We start from the raw sequence: 20401 nt of genomic DNA on the forward strand, positions 1-20401 counted from the left end.
CATGAAAATGAATATGAAAAAATATAATAATATGTTATTTCATTATATCAATACTTGATAAGTACAAAGAATCAAAAGACTTTTTAATGCATTCGCTATGAATGCACAAATTGCTTATATAGTCCTACACATAAACACAAAGTTGAAATAATAGGCAATGGAATTCACAGAATTAGAAATCATAAAAAGTAGTAACAACATGGCTTGGTTACTTCCATATAGTGTTAGGAATCAGTCTAATTGATTATATTATGCAAAACTGCAGCTGATGGAACGTCAATATAATACAGGCAGAGATATTTTCACATATCCGTTAGCGATCCACACTGGCTTAAGTTTCGAGACAAGAATAATGTGGAATGCGTAATGAAACAGTCCTAACGTAGCAAACATGCTCACGTTAGTTCGGCGGGGCGACGGGGGATAGGCGGGGATATGGGCAGTCGCCTGCACAGACGAGAGAAAGGCTTCAAGTGATTAACGGCGAGGGCCCCAAGGAGCAGGAGAGGCCTGCGGCTGCGAGGCGCCTGGCATGGTGGGGAACTCATGCGTAGACGCGGTGTCGGGAGCGCGCTGCTCCCAGGGCCCGCCCTTCACCACGAAGCCCGCCGCGGCCGCACTCGCGCCCGCCGCGCTGCCGCCACTGTCACCGCCCAGCACACTGCCGAAATCGCCCAACGACGGTCCTGCAGGCGGCTGGTAGCGGTCTGCGACGTCTTGAAGCTATTGTTCCAATGTTACATTACCATTTATTACATTATTTGTTATTGATTAAATCAAACTTATATATTTTCATTGTTTAAAAATATACACTTACATATTCTTCTGCCAAATTAAGCAGGTGGTCCTTAGCGTCCAGAACGTTATCTTCGTCCCCTGTTATGATCACAATGCTATCTTCATTATTTTTCGGGAAGCGAATATCAACTTTATAGTCGTCCATGATGCGTCTTATATTTTTTCCTCTGAGTCCTATAAGTCGTCTGTGAACCCGTGGGTCGATGTCCACTTCCTCTCGGTATTGGTTATCCTATGAAGAAGATTAAATCATTAATCAACAAACCTTTTATTGCAATTTGAATTTATAGTAAATGATCAAAAATTTACTTCTCCAATTGGATATATGTTTTTTTATCATGCAATAGAAATCCATAGACGTACCAATTGGCGCACGATTGCCATAATAGCATCCTTTGCTTGCAATGCTTTGTCTTCATATCCCTGAATGGTTATGGTATCATCATCAGGTTCGCCACGTTTGGGCAGGTTAATTTGTACTCCATAATCTGTACGAATCTTGGTAATGACAGAGCCACCTTTGCCTATAACTAGAGGGGTGGTATTCGGGATCAACTTTGAATTTCAGTTCGAATGACCTGAAATAAATATAAGATAAAATATTAACACTTATAAATACGAATAAGAATATTTTCACTTTAAATACTAAAACCATAGCCGATTATTTGAATTTCTTTTATTTTTAAATATCTTTTATATTGTATTACTATAATATTTCAAAAATACCTGAGAATTCTGTCTTCCTTTTCTTTTTCCATGTCTCCAATTTTTTCAGAAAGAGCTATCCTGGCTTTCTCTACATTGGCTGGTGTTCCCGTCACCTACACAAGTAATAATATTTTACTGGCTCTCTCAGTAGATTAAACGCGTGATATTATTATAACAGGTATATTTTTGAGAAGGACCAGTAGAGGGGGACCAAATCGACAGAACCGAAACTCGTACTGGGGGAATGAAAATATTTCCTTAGCGGTTCCCTGACATAATGAGGTTTGGGTCAAAATTTTTGTACTTGTGGGGGTTAAGGAAGTGGCCTGACTGTCCCATCTCAAAAAAAACATCCTGTATATGTGTGAAAATATAGTATGAATATACCTTTACTAAGTCACTGTTGTCTTCAGCAGGGGGAAGTAGTATATGAACATCATATGTTTGCATCAGTTCTCTCCTCTTTTGACCAGCAAGAAGACGATGGAGTTCATTTGGCACTTCTACTTCGATTGAAATGGGCACCTATAAACATAGATATTTTGTAATTGATATGTATTGTATGTGATTGCATTATTATTATATTAATTGTTAAATGCTGTACCTGATCAAGCAAAGCTTTTTTAGCAGCTTCGCAGTTTTCTGGACGACCTGTAATTCTAATGATATCGTTTACTCCAGGTTCCGCATTTTCATCATGCTCTTTGACAGGTACATCCGCGCCTTCAGTCGTGTCACGCTCAGGGAACTTGATTTGAACGTCGAATTCCGCCGTAATATCCTTGACTTTAGCTCCTCGGGCACCCATCACAGTGCGATGGTGTCTTTGAGGAATTACGCATTCGATTGTCACCTATTCATACATAGATGAGTTATGTAACACAATACTGTTTTAAAATACCAAATAAAATAAAAAATAATATCTACTTGTAATTTTTACCTTAGCTTCCAAGTCTTCAATGATCTCGTTGATACGAGCCTTAGCAGCTTCAATGCATTCCTTTGGCCCTTTGAGTACAACACGGTCGCTGTTGACGCCTTGTCTCGGGAAGGATATCTGCACTCCGCCGCAGTCGTCGGCGATGCGTCGTAGTACTTCGCCGCGCCGCGCCACGAAATGTCTATGGTGTTTGGGCGCTACGGACATTTCTCCCTCGGACACATTGCTAATCTCAGCCACTGCAGTTTCTAGTTGCTTTCGAGCTGCTTCCACTTGTTCTTCGCGACCTGCCACCAGTTGATTAAAAAAAAAGTTATATACATTATTACAATTCATTCTCACGTCCAGCCGCGTGTGAATTATAAGCGTTTCTTATTTAATGTGACGAATTTCATGATAATATAAAGTTTTATTTACCTATGATGAAGATAGACTCCTTGTCTTCATCCTTTTCAGTAGGGGAAGATAATACGAGCACCTGTCTGTTCTCGGATCTTTTTAATATTGGCGCCATTCTTTCCAATTAGGAATTTATGATGCTCTGGTTTGGCACGGACAGTAGCAGTGTGCGAGGTGAGTTCTCGCTCGGACGCGTGTGCCAGCAACTGTTGTTTAGCTTTCTCGACGTCTTCAATTGGACCCTTAATCATCACTTTGTCGCTGTCACTTTCAGCAGGTGGGAATTTAATAAGAACTCCTCCGCAATCTTCCATTATCGAATGAATTAGTTTGCCTCCCGCACCAATAAGGGAATTGTAGTACTTGGGTGAAATAGTTACTTCTTCAGTGACAATGTTTGCTTTTTCGTTGTGTATTTGTTGTATCCTACGCACCGCCTCCTCGACATTCTCACGCTTGCCGCGCACAGTGATGCCGTCACTGTCGTCGCCCTCGGCGGGAAGATCGATCACTGTCTGTGTCTCGTCGCGTATTTTGCGCAAGTTAGCACCTCCTTTGCCAATGATGAACTTGTGAAATTGTTTGAAGATCGTCACTTCCTGGACGTATGACGACTCGGCTATTTCTTTTATTAACTTATGCAGATACTTTTCACACTTTTCGATATCCTCCTGCGGTCCTCTTAGCTTAATTGGACTTCTTTTTTGTCCTTGATCAGGGAGGGTTATAAGAACATGTTCGAATTTTTCACGGATTTCTTTAATCTTTTCACCTCTAACGCCGATAAGCGATTTAATATACCTGTGGTCCACAAACACTTCTTTTGATCTTTCGTTTTCCAGCTTCATGACCATCTCTCTTAATTCTCTCTCTGCATCAGCTACTCCTTGATGGCTGCCTTCGATACGAATTATATTATTTCCTTCGTTTTCTATAATATTAATGACGACACCAGTCTCATCCTTCAGTCTGTTAACTAAAAAATAGAACATATCTATGTAATGCAATACAATACAATACTGTAATATTGTTAAGTGCAAGTTTGTTTAATGTTAGGTAACACAGTTTTCTAGCAAGGGGCAGGTTGAACCTTTTCGCTGAGGGATTCAGGGCGAGTGATCAATAATTCTGAACCAAAAGTATAGGTCAGAGAAAACTGTGAAAGTAAAGTTAAGTTTATAAAGAAAAGTTTCTTGTAAAAATTTGTAGTAGCACTTACTGTTAGTCCCGTTCTTGCCAATAATATGTTTATAAAATTTGGGGTCCACAGAGAGTTCGACATAAGTCAAGGTCGCGAGCAAGTTTTTCACGAAATTGTCGAGTTCCACTTGTGCGCGTTCCACTTCCTCTGGTGGGCCATCAATCTTTACTTTATCTTCAGAATGCGTTATGTCGACATGTACCTGAATAAAAGTGTTGGATGTAACACAAAATTCAGTTATGACCTTTAGTCATAGATCACAGATATGTTTAGTTTACTAAAACATAAGAATAGATACAACACAATCATAATATGTATTAAACCAATTAGAAACTAGTTCAACAAAGATGTTATCATATTTATTTATTATACCTTAGAGAAGTCTTGGGTGATCTTTTTAATGTTGGAACCATTCTTGCCAATAATATATTTATGAATCCACGTAGGCGCATCTACAGTTACGGTTCTCACAGAATTAGCCTTTTCGCATACCTTCGATAAAGCTGAAATAGAATATTTCACATAAGATGTGTAATTAGAATATATATGTAAATATAGATTCATGTTCCTCTGTTACCCTTTCATTATGGCGGTCTGAATATTGCGGCTTAAATATTACGCTATTTATGTAGGATAGACTTATAATCATGTCATGTCAAATACCGTCTTAAGGTACCATTGGTATTATTGGTTCAATTGATTTAATATTTAGTATACTATTTATTACTCTTGTGGTATTTCTAAGGCATGTCAATTTTGAGCTGTTGTTGCTGGATGCAGCAACAACAGCTCAAAATTGACATGCCTTAGAAATACCACAAGAGTAACAGGCTACATGATGATGTAGCCTGCGGTATATCCAACTCCTTAGCAACTAATAGCAGATATAGCAGGTTTGGCCTCATAAGAACAGTTGCAATGAGTAGATGTTAGTAAAAGGTGATGGTGAATAGAAACTTATAATAAATTTAAAGGTCAAACTAAGTATATTTATCTTTTTAGAAGTTTCTTGTGTCTGGGTTTATTTAATTTTTTTACGAAAAAATCTGGAACTGACCTCAACATAATATAAAACATACTCACCTCAACTTATGTATTTTAACAACTTTAATTCTAGGATTCGAGGGTTTTTGTGTCGGTAATTTTTTTTTAATTTAAGTTATTACTAAGTATATTCTATAAATATACAGGGTCATTTTGTCACCCTAGACTTAAATTTAACTGCGAGAAAGTCATCTTGAAAGAAGCCGTTTACTATAAGTTACTCTAACCTAAGGTCAAAAACAAAAAAGTAAAATTTTCAAACAAAATAAATATTCAAATAGTCATTTTATTTTTACACACCTTTTGTCACTACTATTATACTAGAATTCGTCGGAGCGGCAACATCGCACACAGTCATTGATAATATTATGCTCACGCACACGAACAAGTGATATACACTCGGAGCGCAAGGGTAGTTCGTCGCACCGCGCGCCGCGCCGCAACCGTACAGCTGATGTCGTCGCTTTAACTACCTAGGGTTTTGTGTCGTGCCACATCACTCAATCAACAATTAGACCAGCAGCGACGACGCTTCGCCGACGTTTCAAAAAGACACATACCTAAACATCATTATCATCATCAGCTACATAAAGTCCACTGTTGAACATAGGCCTCCCCTAAAGATTTCCAGACGGACCTGTCGAAAGCTGCCTGCATCCAATATGTTCCCGTGACGTCTATCAAGTCGTCTGTCCACCTTGCAGGTGGATATCCAACGCCAACATAAACATCACGCACTAATCATCACATTTCATTAGAACAATATTTTCTATGCACAAACTATCATCATAAGTAAACGACATTAATCAAACAACCACAAATGCATAAGTTAGGTACACATAACACATTATTTCCATAATTTTAAAGTGGTGTCATTCTTTTAAATCAAAACACACACATTCTAATGTAGGTAGTTCATCCATTTTAGTAGATAAGTAGGGTATAATAAATACGTTCAACGGTTAGATTTATAACACTCATAAAATATCATTCTGCAAGTCTGGCAATTCACACGAACAATTAATAACGAAGTTACAATCTTGATAATAATTAGGTAATGTAATAATTTGAGGTAAAAATGTCGAGCGACGGGATGCGTCACGGCGCGGCGCGGCGCGGCGTCTAATAGGTATCTAAACATTATTCAAAATAGTAAATGTGTTTACCAATACCTAATGATGATTTGTAGATTGCTTGTTCCTATAAAAGTTGTTTCATACTTCAAAGTATTTTTAATACAGTTAATTGGTGACTACCTCGGTGCCGCAGTTGTATTATAGTACGGATGCTTTGCTAAGGTCTCGGGATCGAATCCCGGGTCGGACAAAATGATATTGGATTTTTCCATTCAGTAACTATCGCAAATTCATAAATCCACATTAAAATCGTAATGACAGCCTCGGATAGAAACATAATCAATAGATTGTGATTAGTTCAGTTTCGCGTACGCGTCAATGATGCAACTTCGCGATCGTAAAATATTCAAAATGACAAAAAATATTTCTAAAAATAGACTCTATTTTATACGAGTTAAGGTCGCATTTAGGGGACCACTTTAAATTTCTTTGTGCCTGACCGACCAAGACGCGACACACGAGTTTATTGAATTCCACAAAGTAGCGGCAAGGTCTGGAGTAGTGTTGCCTGATGTCCTGATTTGCGCGGGACGTCCCGATTTTCAGAGTTCTGGGACGTGACCCGTTTTGCACCAATAAATTATTAAAACCATTAAGTATTATGAAATAATAAACTACGCATTAATCACTGTGTTGAGTGCGACAATGCAACCAAAATAGCACGTATCACCTCACTAGCGCTGAAGGTACAGTTTTGTTTTATTTTCTTGCTTAGAGATGCGACTCCCCGGCGATCTGTTCTTTAATGTTAAAACAGAAATCCAAATTAAAACTCAACTTTAGCATGACTTGCAGTGATATTTTTTGTAAAACGCAATACATATAAAACTAAAATTAAAAAAAAAATACTTGCTTTTTTTATGTCCCGATCTACAACACTAAATCTCGATTTGTTTTACCTGGCAACACTAGTCTGGAAGTACACGATATTTGACGAGCCACAGTTTTACAACTAACACGTGCCCTCGCAGTGTTACCAAACTTTTTATTATTACCTTATTGTGTAATATCTTGTTTATTTTATACCCTGTATGTCTATTGAAAATGAATCACTGAATCCAAAATCTCTATTATACTTTATTACTTAAAATAATTTTTCAAAAATACTAAAATATTGCTGTGTATTATTTTTAATTAGGTACACTTTTCATTAATCATTTCATCATAAATCATTACTTATTTTATTTTGTAATACAATTGTATCTTAAATCTGTTAGAACATCATGTAATAAAAAAAAATCTAATATCAGAATTTTTGAAATGCTGTGTCGTTTTAGCAAGCTTTTTGGTAAAAAAGTTTATACTGACAACACTGCGAGTTTAGGCGAGAAAGAGTACGACTATTGTATTGAATAATCCCGCGCTCTTCGGACTCGGTCAAAGACTCGGACGCATTGCCATAGTGTACCTATCTAGCAAAGAAATGGTACAGAAAGCATAATATGACGTTCGATAATGTGTACGTAGTCTTCTTTTAGGTATTATGACAAACCGAAATATTAATGTTGGAATTAAAATAAATGTCGGAATATCATGTAGAATCTAAAAAAAATACGATACCAATAGATTTAAATCTTGTAACTTTAGTAATTATGTAGGTAACTTTTTTGGTAAGAAAACTATTTTATTAACGAAAATAACGTTTATAATTAACGAAATATTTTTGTAGTAATTAATTATTGACTCAATGAACTGCTGCAACCAAGTCAGTGAACGTATTGGGAGTTCATTTGTGAGCTGACCTTCTGAACCCTATAGGTTCGGTAATAATATCATCAGCTGTGACGTAGTTCATTCACTTCAGTTAAGCGCGCTAAGAGACAGCGTGATCAAAAACCATAAATCTAAAATCGGGATTATTGACGTAAATATTCGTTACTTATGAATAATCTTTTGCACGGTATTAGCAGAGGTCACCACGAACCTGTGGTTTCATTTAGTAACGCAATGTCGAAATGACCCTGTATAAAGTACCACGAAGTTTGGTCTTGATAAAATAGTTAAATATGCAAGTCCAAAAACACGATTTAATGTTTCCAATATACATTATCAATCACAGTAAGATTAATACGAATTAAAAAAAAAATATTTCGATTATAGTAATTAACAATACTTAGACAAATAATATTATCTTCAAATAGCAACCGACCGGTAAAACGTGAGAGATAAGGCTTAGTCAAATTATAATTTCAGTCCGGTCGAACGGCGTTATAGTATAATTAATTATTTGCGTGTTATATGCATGGTTTATTTTATTTTTACATAACGCACCACATAAAATACGAGTTCCTACATTATATTTATTATAGAGTAACGTTATGAACTATTGACACTGTTATGTTATGAATTATTAAAACATACCCAAGCCAATTTTGTTGTGGGGTCCGTGAAGCGTAATGGTACCAGTCGCGGAGTCGGGCGGGGGCATCTCTACTGAAACTCCGGTTTCTTTCAGAATCTCTTGGATGGTTGTACCACGCGCACCGATCACATATTTGTGTTGAGATTTAGGCACTTCCACTCTTACGGTAGAGCATTTTTTTACCTAAAATAATGAAAAACGTGTTGAAAATTTCATCGAAATAATATGTCACACAATATTCCTTCACACCCAAAATAACGTATTTTTTTGAGCATGGATATATCCCTGATATGAGCACTGTCACCCGGCATGATCAAGCATAGAACATCGTGCGTAGGTGACGAGTATTAAAAATAATATATACTACACTTAAGATATGTTATATGCGCTCACCATTTCCTCATAGATCTGTTCGATCTGCGCCTTGGCGGCGAGCACGCCGTTCTTCTCGCCGGCGATGACGATCTCGTCGCTCTGCGTAGAGGCGGGCGGGATGTGTATGCGCGCGCCGGTGTCCGCGCCCAGCGCCGCCGCGCGCTCGCCGTATGGACCTTGGATGAATGGATGGTAGATTTTCGGGATCGTTATACGCTCGAGTGCCTTACGTGACTGAAACAAACAAAAAATACTATTTTAACACCATATTTATGCTCTACGATCACTTTACTATGACATAGATGAGGCACTGACTTCAAAAAATATTTAACGTACATAAAAATACGACTTGAAAAAAAGATTACTTTGCTTGTGTTTTAATAATTTCTTATGAAACCGTATATAAAGTTTAAATATTTTATGGATTGTAGTGGTATTCGGAGAGGGTTTTTCTTTTATTAAAAATATTTTATTTCTGCTTTTTTATTACATACTAGCTTTTGCCCGCGGCTCCGCCCGCGTTATAAAGTTTTTCGGGCTAAAGTTTTCCGTTATAAAAGTCACGCTATATATTTTCCCGGGAGCCTATGTTCTTCCCAGGGTCTCAAACTGTCTCCATGCCAAATTTTATCCTAATACGTTGGGTAGTTTTTGAATTTAACACGTTCGGGCAGACCGATGCAGCGGGGGACTTTGTTTTATGATATATTTTTGTAGAACTTTTTAAGAGGAACAATCCCGTCATACATTATTGTTGCATAACTTTAACCGTTTACGCAGCGCACGCAACAGAAGCTCTCAATCATGTTTCATTACTGCTCCGCTCCTATTGGTCATAGCGTGACGATATATAACCTATAGCACTCCAGGAACAAAGGGCTATCCAACACAAAAATATTTTTTCAGTTCGAACCGGTAGTTCCTGAGATTAGCGATTACTGCTCCGCTCCTATTGGACATAGCGTGATGATATATATAGCCTATAGCATTCCAGGAACAAAGGGCTATCCAACACAAAAATAATTATTCAGTTCAAACTCCTAGTTTCTGAGATTAGCCATTACTGCTCCGCTCCTATTGGTCATAGCTAGTGTTGCCCAAATTCAGTCTTGGTCTTGTTCTTGCGTTTTTGCAAGACCAAGACCAAGAACAAGACCGCGTATTTTTAGCAAGACCAAGACCAAGACTGACCGTGCAAGACTTGAGCAAGAACAAGACATAGCCTGCAAGACTCTTGCGTCTTGCAGCTAGGACTTAGCGCTATTTCACTGAGTAGTTAGGTGTAACAGTTCGGTGTATAGGTAGGTACGCTTAGGAATTCTATGAGACGCAAAAACTGTATCAAAGAATATGAAAAACTGGACCTATGCGCATTACGACTAATACCATAAACATAGCGAATAAAAAAATATCTATTAAAATCAAACTGAGTGCATGCATAGCTATGTTTTAACCATCGGCACTTTGATAATGCGGCATCAAAGGTTTTGTACTTACTTCTCAAAGAAATTTGCCGCTTTTCGGAAGTACATGGTTATGATACACGCGCCGGCGGCTTCTTTTGAAATCTAAAACAATCGTTGCCGCCACGCCGAAATCATAACATTTGACACTATTTGATTGCCGCCATAGGGCGTAGGTATACTCATGCAAAATAATTTCGAATTTTAAGAGTACCTACAGGTGTTCCAAAGAATAAATAAGTTTCAGAGTGCTTAGAATGAAAATGAATACATTATACTGATCACGCAAGTAGTATTATGATTGGGATAAAATGGTAAGGATAGCCCGACTAGAAATTTAAAAGTGCGACCAATGGGGCCCCTCTTGGGCTTCCCTCTTGGGGCCCACTTTGGGATGTCACGCAAAGCCCTCTTGGGCTCCCATTGGGAAATCCCAAATGGGAAATCCCCATCAGATCCCAATCTAAATTTATAAAAAATCTAAAATTTCAACAAATCAAAAATAATTTTGAATTACGGACTCTGATGGTACTATAACTTTATATTTCGATTAGAAAGTGAACTATTGGTTGAATGCATCCTTGTCGTCAGTTGGGCTCGAACTCGGGTCCTCTTGATCATCAGTCGTTCACGTTACCACTGGTCCAAGCGGGAATATTACATTCGTCGCTTTATTTGATGTACATCGAATCAACTAGATGATATTACTAATATTGCAGTTAAATGTTTAATATTTGTTTCTGTATTTTCGTTTATCTTAGTTAGATTTATTCAAGCGGAACTATTAGCAATAATTTACTATTTCAACGTTGGGATTTCCCACTTAAATCCCACTCAAGCCCCAATTAGGAAATGTTAACAATAATTTTTCATTTTTACTTTGGGATTTCCCACTTTGGCCCCACTCGGGTCCCAATTGGGAAATATTAATAATAATTTTTCATTTTTACTTTGGGATACAATGATAAATCGTAAAACTCTTTTATTAAATTTCTTATAAGTTGAAGGTTCAATCTCTTTCTAGACAGATAAGTATTGTTCTTTAAAATACAGTCAAGTTATTGTAATTAATTTGTTTTTTACATGTTTTAGCAAATGTAAGCTTATAAATCATAAATGTTTATTAAGAAACAGTTACTTCCATGGAAAACGACATATAGGTCAGTTGATTTTTCGAATTTCTTATCAAATCTTCAGTTATTTATTAATCTGCTTGATCTTTACTATGGCTATGTTAATTCAAGCTCACAATGTTCCAATTCTAATACGTTTTTCTAAGATTTAAAGTAAACTTTAATAAATAGTAATAGACTAATAGGTAATTGCAAGACTTGCAAGACTCTTGCTGCAAGACCAAGACCAAGACCAAGACTGGGAGCGCAAGACCAAGACCAAGACCAAGATCAGGTGTATTGGCGCAAGACCAAGACCAAGACTGGCTAAGTCTCGTCTTGTTCTTGCATTTGGGCAACACTAGTCATAGCGTGATGATATATAGCCTATAGCACTTCATGAACAAAGGGCTATCCAATACAAAATGATTTTTTTAAGTTCGAACCGGTAGTTCCTGAGATTAGCCATTACTGCTCTGCTCCTATTAGGTATAGCGTGATGATATATAGCCTATAGCATTCCACGAACAAAAGGCTATCCAACGCAAAAATAATTTTTCGGTTTGGACCGGTAGTTCCTGAGATTAGCCATTACTGCTCCGCTCCTATTGGGTATAGCGTGATGATATATAGCCTATAGCACTCCACGAACAAAGGGCTATCCAACGCAAAAAGATTTTTTCAGTTCGGATCGGTAGTTCCTGAGATTAGGCATTACTGCTCCGCTCCTATTGGGTATAGCGTGATGATATATAGCCTATAGCACTCCACGAACATAGGGCTATCCAACGCAAAAAGAATTTTTCAGTTTGGACCGGTAGTTCCTGAGATTAGCGCGTTCAAACAAACAAAGAAACAAACAAACAAACAAACAAACTCTTCAGCTTTATATAATAGTATAGATAAAACACATCTAATTGAACTCAATACAAAAATAATCATTCTCATCCTATTTTGAGGAGTCTCCTACTGCATCTTCGATGTTGAAGGTTAAAAGATAATATTTTTAATATTATAATGTTGAAGCTATACTGAACCCAACACTAAAAGAATCGTCAAAATCCTATTTGATTTTGAGGAGTTCCCTGCGCTATTTCGAAATTCATAGTCATATATCTAAGAAATGATAATGAAACTATCTCAATGCTATATGATATCCAACACAAAAAGAATCATTTAAGTCGGACCATCGCTGAACAAAAATAAAAAAATATTTTCTCTCTCCTTTAGAATCGTTTAATAAAAGAGATTTTTTTCTAGATTTTTAAATACTCTGCACTGGAACACGGTTTTATTTTAAAGTCTACGAAGGCAAACGAGTTGACGACTCACTTGTCGATTTGCGAATCACACTAGCGTTCGTAGTGATATGGGGAGCGAACTCACGGCGTATGTAAATATTAATTTTCTTGTTCAAAGGATATAAATCAGTGTTTAATATATGTAACATTATTTACCTGTTCCTCAGAACACACTCTTATTTCGTGTTCAGCCTTCTCAATGCCTTCCTTGGTGCCAGTTATAGTTATGATCTCGCTATTATCAGCTATTCCGGGAACACTTATCTTGGTTGCAGTCACTTTTTCCAGATCCCTCAATTTTTGCCCTTGCTTGCCCAATATCCAACGATGATGTTCTTTCGGTATGGCTATTTGCTTGCTTGCCTTAATTGGAGTACAGAAAATTATGAAGATTATAATGACATAAAAATTACCTAGAAAACTATTACGCAGCATAACAATGTCGTTAAAAAAATATTTTCTTCAAACCAGTCTATTATACTTTTAAAATGTCGCCTTTAAAGCCCATTTTACTTAATTAGGATAATAAAGGATGGAAAACCAAAGACATAGGTCGATTTTCCCTACTGAGGACAATTTAAAGGAGGACTTCAAAACTAAACTTAATTAAATTAGGTATTTGACAACGAAATTATATAAATTTCAATGTGATTACATATCTTACGCACCTGTTGTTGGAAGTGAGTTAAAATTTGGCGTCTTGCGTCCAGCACAGCACTATGCTTTCCGGTAATAAGAAACGTCAAGCTGCCATCCTTGCTGGTTGATATTTCAATATGAGCTCCAGTCTCCTTGGTAATCGCCTGGCAGGTCCGCAAAGATTCGCCTTCACCGAAAGTGTTAGCGTTGTCTAGTTTTCTTTCTTCATATGGCACATGGAAAACCTAAAAATAAATCAATAATCAAGAACTAAGACAAGAAGATTATATAAACGTCCAACTTATAAAGAGGTAAACCCACAAAATAAAATAAGTTATTATAACACATCAAACTAATAAATAATGGCGGCGATAGCCTAGTTGGGTGTTGAACGGACTGTCGAGACGAATGTTCGCAGGTTCAAATCCAAAGAGCACACACCTCTGATTTTTCTAAAATCATGTGTGTATTCTTTGTGAATTTATCGTTCGCTTTAACGGTGAAGGAAAACATCGTGAGGAAACCTGCACATCTGAGAAGTTCTCTATAAGAATTTCGAAGGTGTGTGAAGTCTACCAACCCGCACTAGGCCAGCGTGGTGGACTAAGGCCTAATCCCTCTGAGTAGTAGAGGAGGCTCGCGCTCAGCAAGTGGGCAAGTATATAATACAGGGCTGATATTATTATTATAAACTAATAAATAGCTTAACGAAAATAAGTTATAAACTTTACAGTATAATTTAGTTTGACCATAGGATCAAACATCCATGTTGTGGATTAATATAATATAGACTAATTTTTATTTCAGAAAAATACTTTGTGGGACTTTTATTTCAGGAAAGGCTTTCCACTTGGAACTGCGTGCACACCTCGTAATGTATAAAATAATCATTGATGTCAATAAAACATTTAGTACTTTAATTAAGTTTGCCAGCATTTTAATTATCCAATCCAAGCAAGAATATTCTAGTCCCAGCCATTTCTCGCTGATTAAGTCGAAACAATGTTTTATTTAAAAGTTTAACCTAAAACGATAGCCAGAAATGCAAATAAATACATTATTTTGAATTATAACTGTGACTTCTAATACATTAAATATTAATGACGAATTAACAAGTTCATAAAAATACGGCCACCTTGACTTCGGCAACTTCTATAAAAATGCTGTCTGCACACAGTAAATATTTGTAACACAGTTTGTGTTCATACTTGTAAATCAATAAAGCAATGGTACCGATGTGTACAATAAATATCAACTGATTGATATACGTAACATAGGATATAATTGAATAACAGTTTTAAATCTACCAATTGTAAGTATGAATATTTAATGTCTAGGCTCAATGAATTTCCTAACCTGGGTATGCAGGGAAGAGCCAACCCTCAGTTTATTGGTGGCTTGTTGTATATTCCTCTGCACTGGGGGCTGGGAGTGCGGCAGAGCCGGGAACAAATCATCGTAAGCATAGGACACGTTATTCTCGTATCCAACATTATTCATTTCCTCAACATGCACAGGTATGTCAGAATGGACGGGTATCATATCGCCAACCATCATGGATTGCTGATGCATCATTTTCGTCTCCTCCTGCAGTCCTTGTCCGCGCCAAGTCGTTACAGTACTGAGGGCAAACAGTGGACACTGATTAAATACATATGTTTCATGTGTACGACATTTATTTAAACAAGTGTGTTTAGATTGTGTAAATTTTGAAGTATTCTTTCACTAATTTTGTGAGCGAGTAATATTAATTGTTAAGAATTATAAAGGTCATCAGTTTTATATGTAAGGTAAAACCGGGACATGGCCGTGCAAGAGAAAGACCTATTAAAAAAACATTTAAACTCACTGAATTGAACAATGTTATTGTAAGTTTATTTCGGATAAAAAAAAATACGGAAAATTAACCTATCTATATTCACGCAGAGCTCAAAGTTTTTATGACCTTTGCGTTAAATAATTGAGTGATAAGACATGATAAGAATAAGTGTATTTTTGAGTTAAGTGGACAGTTTATTAACTAAACTTTAACATAATAATATATTTAATACGGTGCTTGGTTGTTTATACGTTTTACAAAAAAATATGTGCCCCTCTACCCTGGATAACGATGAGATTTAGCCTTATCCGATAAGGGTGAGAGGGACACGCTGAGCATATATGCGCATATAAAAATAAAGTAATTTGAAATATTTATTAATAGAACTAGCTCGCTCTAGCTCGGTTTGACAGGGGTACTATTATTATGTCTCAAAAATCCTATTTGCAGTGCCAGTTTGTTTTCAGTGTCTAATATTCGCGTAACATAAGAAATCAGTTTAAGATGTTAAACTATTGTGCACAGTAATTTTATTGCCTTCCAAAACAAACTCTGACCTTCACCTCCCTAATTTACCTATCCATAACTACAGACTATACAAAAATATTGATATATACGCGAATGATAATGATTTTTTGGATTACACTCAACACTGCATTAAATTTTAAATGTAACTATTAAAAGTATTTTATTTCATTTCCACGTTATGGAATGAGCTTAGCACTTCGAAATTACTCACTAAAAATATGTAGAGTTTAGGTTTTATCCTCCAGGGCACAAGCTCTGGGACCTAACTTACGCGCGTCTGAACCGAAATTCAGTACTTTATAAAAAAAACTTATTTACATATAAAATACTTATTACAGTTAAAACTCTTTAGTTTCAAAAGGGCCCCAATCTCTTTGTGCTTGGGACCTTGTGGAGTAAAATGATGCTAGATTAGCGGTCGGCAACAGGCGGCTCGCGAATGTTCTGCGCGGGGCCCGTGATTTTTTTGTAAATAAATCATACATCTAAATAAATTTGTTTAATAAATAGAAATGAAAAACCAGCGACGCGTGGGAGGGGCACGGGCAGAAACGATTTTTCTACCCATAAATCCTAAATATACGTAACTATTACGGCTGTGCAACACAGTTTCTAAGTCAATCTTAAATCAGTATGTACCCATGTCAGGGAAAGATTCTTATAGTATTAGATATGATTAATTATTTCTATATACATTCGGCATCTAGAGTTAATTTTATACGTGCGTGGCCCGACTTTATTTAACGTTGTCACTTTGTGGCCCTTGCCCACCAAAAGGTTGCCGACCGCTGTGCTAGATGATAATAGTTCATGAAGGTACTTTAAAGGATAAATTGCGGTGGAAACAATTGTCAATAGTGTAATAGTATGAAAGAAGGTTGACCCTGAACATTCAGGAGGACAGGAGATTGGTATATGTGGGTCCATTTATCCTTTTTGCACACAGAACCATCTACAATTTATGCTACTTTCAAACTTATTCCAATCGTTAATAGAAAAAAATACTTTAACATTACTTATATAGAAGAACCGTGTTATACCGGCATTTGTTAGAGATCGGGGTGGTTTCTGTCAAGTTGGAAAACTGTAAAATAATAAATCTGAAAATCCTTTTCACTTTCGATATTTTATGTGAGACCATAGCCAAGACGCCTTTTTACAATTGTTCACACTAAAAGAATAATGAATGGTAATGACGTATCCGAACAGTCTACCTGTCGCTAGAATATGTCATTTCTATAAATAACATTACTGTAAACGATAGTATTAAGGCGTCTAGGCTACAGTCCCTGGGGAGAGGCGACATGCACCCTTGCACGATATTAAAATAGCACACCAACCGGCACCTCTGTCAACAGATTACATCAGTTTTGCCGCTCATAAAAGTAATTCAGAGTCAAAAACAAATTTACATATACCTAAGCCTACCGAGGATAATATTTAGGTATGTATGACATGTAGCTTAAAAACCGCTGCAGAGTCACCATAAGAACGATTTAAGATTTCCTTTAAAGGTAAGAGTTGAGGTATATTATCCACAAAGTAATTATAATTCTAAGTATGGTAATATTATGGAGGTAAGTTTAGTTTATCAAATTGGATCTGTGATTCTGATCAAGGTCGTATCCAACTTTGGCGCTAGAGGGAGATCACATAGTCGTGTCAAGCACTCAAGTCACAATTAGATATAATTTAATTTTGAAAATAATAGATAAGGTAAAAAAAAGGTATTTTATTAATAATGCGTTTGCCGTCAACAAAAGTATTATATTAAATTAATCAAATATTTAAAGTACCTACTTAAATAAAATCTATATTATGACAAAAAATATATAAAAACGTTAGGGAAGTTTAACAATTTTAATTAGTGGTCCAGCTAGGTCCTGGACCCAGGACAAGGTGGGGGTCATGACCCCCATAACCCCCCTCTGGATGCGCCCGTGATTCTGGTACTTCTTTCACTAATATGAAGCAACATATCCCTGAGTGCCATGGTAATAGCAATTATCTACTTTCATCCAGGAAACAGACTTTAAACCGGGTATACACTATATGTATGACTTCAATGCTTTTGTGACTAACTAATAACGGCATTGAGCGTAAATCTCGCGTACAATATCATATTTATCGATCAACTCAAGGCAAATTTGAATATTGATAAATCGTTTCGGGTGTTGGTGCAGTAATAAGTTCACTATCATTTTATGATCACATTCTGATTCCTTTGCATGATTTTTTTTGATAATTTATTATCATTTATTTTCTTTTATAATTAGGAATCGATTATACTATTAAAAAATTATATGTACAGCAAATAGCCTGCGGGCGAGCTCCGAAGAATCGCGGGTGAAAGACGCACACTCCCAAATTCCAATACGAGTGCTGGCCTTATTGCGACAATACACTTATGTCGATGTCGTATGACTGAATTTTAATTTTAATTTTGTGCCTTTAAATTTTACGAACACGCGTGGTGTTAATTAGTTGTGAATAATTTATTTTATACGAATAAGTCACTGCATTAAGTCATAACGTCAATGCCTTAAAATTCTTCCGAGCTCGCGCGTGGACTGCACATGCATGAGAATTTATAAACATCTAATTAAGTTTATTTGAATTGACACTGGCGCGAATTAACTGCCGCTGCTACGACATGACTTCGCACGCACATTAAATTCTATATTATATACGAAACTTATGCTGATTCTTAGGTTCAAAAAAAGAAAGAAATTGTTTCCACAAATATTACAGCTGTCTTTTAAGGGTAGGCTTGTTAGGTGTATATAACTTTTAAATGGTGAAGGAAAATGCCGGTCATGTAAGAAATAATTTAAGAAGTTATGTGAAGTCTATCTACTAGCTTTATGGTGCATGATGAGTCAATGTATTGTCCATAAGTGAGGAAACTCAAATATAAACTAGAGCCATTTTATTATTTTGGAATACAAATATGAATATGCAGAAAAATTATGCAAATCAGTATCTAGGTTCATCATACTAATTAGTTTCTATTAAGTATTGTTTTTATTGCATGTTGACTAATTAGGCTTAAATATCATGTATAATATATATGTATTAACTTTAACTTAGAATCATTATAATTCAAAAAGTAGTAATTGTTGCAATTCTTATCATATTGAAATTCAGGTTCTATTTGTTCAATAGAGTGTCAGTTTTAGTGTTCTGCTCACATGGATGTATACAGACAGATCTCTATACATCCTCCAAGCCTCCTGTCCACTTATGACATTGTTTTATCTCAAGAACATGACAGCAAAAACCCTTGACACTAACTTAAGGCTAAACAAGTTCAATAGCATGCATTGTATGACCTTTTTTCTTCTTAATAATTCTATTTGACCAGACACTTCGACAACTGTAATAACCTGTACCTATTCCAGGTTATATCAATACAAAAAATATGATAAAATACATTTTCTCTATATTGTTTATCCAATAAGTAATAACGGCTATCATAGTGAAAGTATCAAAAAGACTTGTCGAATCAGTCGGTGACGTACTCAAGAGTATTATCAATAAAAATAATGTATAATATAATATGTAGCTAATATATTACGAGCTTAGAAATTACGCGAACAACTGTGTTTAAATATTTTTACCAAGTATTAATATTTGTTTCAGAAAATTTGCAAAGACGTAATTTATAGTTAGATGCACAAATTTGGAAGCTAACATCCCGATTTCGATAATACGTGTCACCTTCCAGCACATTTGACGTGGAACTTGTGTGAACAATTTACAGCATTACTTACCAAATGTACTGTAGCAAATCAACCTAGAAGCTTACGCTTTGAACGCCAGGATCGTTATTACTTAGTCCTGCAAAAAAATCAGTAACAATTGCAATAAATTTATAAATAAAACAATAAAACTCTTGTAAAAGATAACTACACACACGTACCCAGCTGCAGTAGCGAGAGACAGTGCTGCCAACTTGTACGACGTATGTCGACAACGTCGCTGACACCTGACATTACATCACAGATAATAAAACAAGAGAATACGAAATACCCTTGTTAAAATCCAAAAAAAATAATAAAATTACTGTGGACATTACTGTAGACTTCAAAAAATATAGAATGAAAATAATATGATAAGTTTCCTAAGACGCGTTTTTACACTATGCAAGTGGTAGGATATTTCTATCCGACTGGATAACAACCACCAGACACAGTGCCGATTTTTGCATGGTTTTTTAATTGTATCCCTTGCAATTATCGGTGCGAGGCCCGAGCGGGTACTAAAAAAAGGTTTCTTATTTTTTTTTATATGGCTACAAGCAGTTTCTGATTTTAACAATTTCATAAGTAAGATGTTTATGGTGTGTTATAGACAAAAATAAGTATGATTTATAATCATTCGTTCACGACAAAATTCAACACGTATCTGAGGTTAGGTCATTTTGTATGGAATTACTTCCGAAAAGCTTATACAATAATTCGTAACAAAGTAGATCCGGAATGTTCTAGATTTTGAGTCTGAATTCAAATCAAAGAGAAACTACTTACTACTACGGAAAATTCAGACACAAAAATACGGATGTCTGAGCCCAGCC

General features: G+C 36.2%; 1 protein-coding gene across 1 annotated transcript; it reads right to left on the bottom strand.

Moving 5' to 3' along the window:
- Positions 1 to 45: 45 nt before the first annotated feature.
- On the bottom strand, positions 46 to 19861 carry LOC115449062 (vigilin). Its single transcript, XM_030176759.2, is given in 19 exon segments — positions 46 to 723; positions 818 to 1030; positions 1162 to 1329; positions 1331 to 1376; positions 1525 to 1619; positions 1894 to 2031; positions 2111 to 2359; positions 2447 to 2733; positions 2864 to 2906; positions 2908 to 3821; positions 4065 to 4248; positions 4419 to 4549; positions 8588 to 8771; positions 8982 to 9197; positions 12996 to 13202; positions 13508 to 13723; positions 14835 to 15099; positions 19599 to 19665; positions 19748 to 19861. Coding segments are annotated over 17 exon segments (3756 nt in total). The 5' UTR covers positions 15054 to 15099; positions 19599 to 19665; positions 19748 to 19861; the 3' UTR covers positions 46 to 477.
- Positions 19862 to 20401: the final 540 nt, after the last annotated feature.

This window comes from Manduca sexta, chromosome 17 (genome assembly GCF_014839805.1).
Source record: "Manduca sexta isolate Smith_Timp_Sample1 chromosome 17, JHU_Msex_v1.0, whole genome shotgun sequence".
NCBI lineage: Eukaryota > Metazoa > Arthropoda > Insecta > Lepidoptera > Sphingidae > Manduca > Manduca sexta.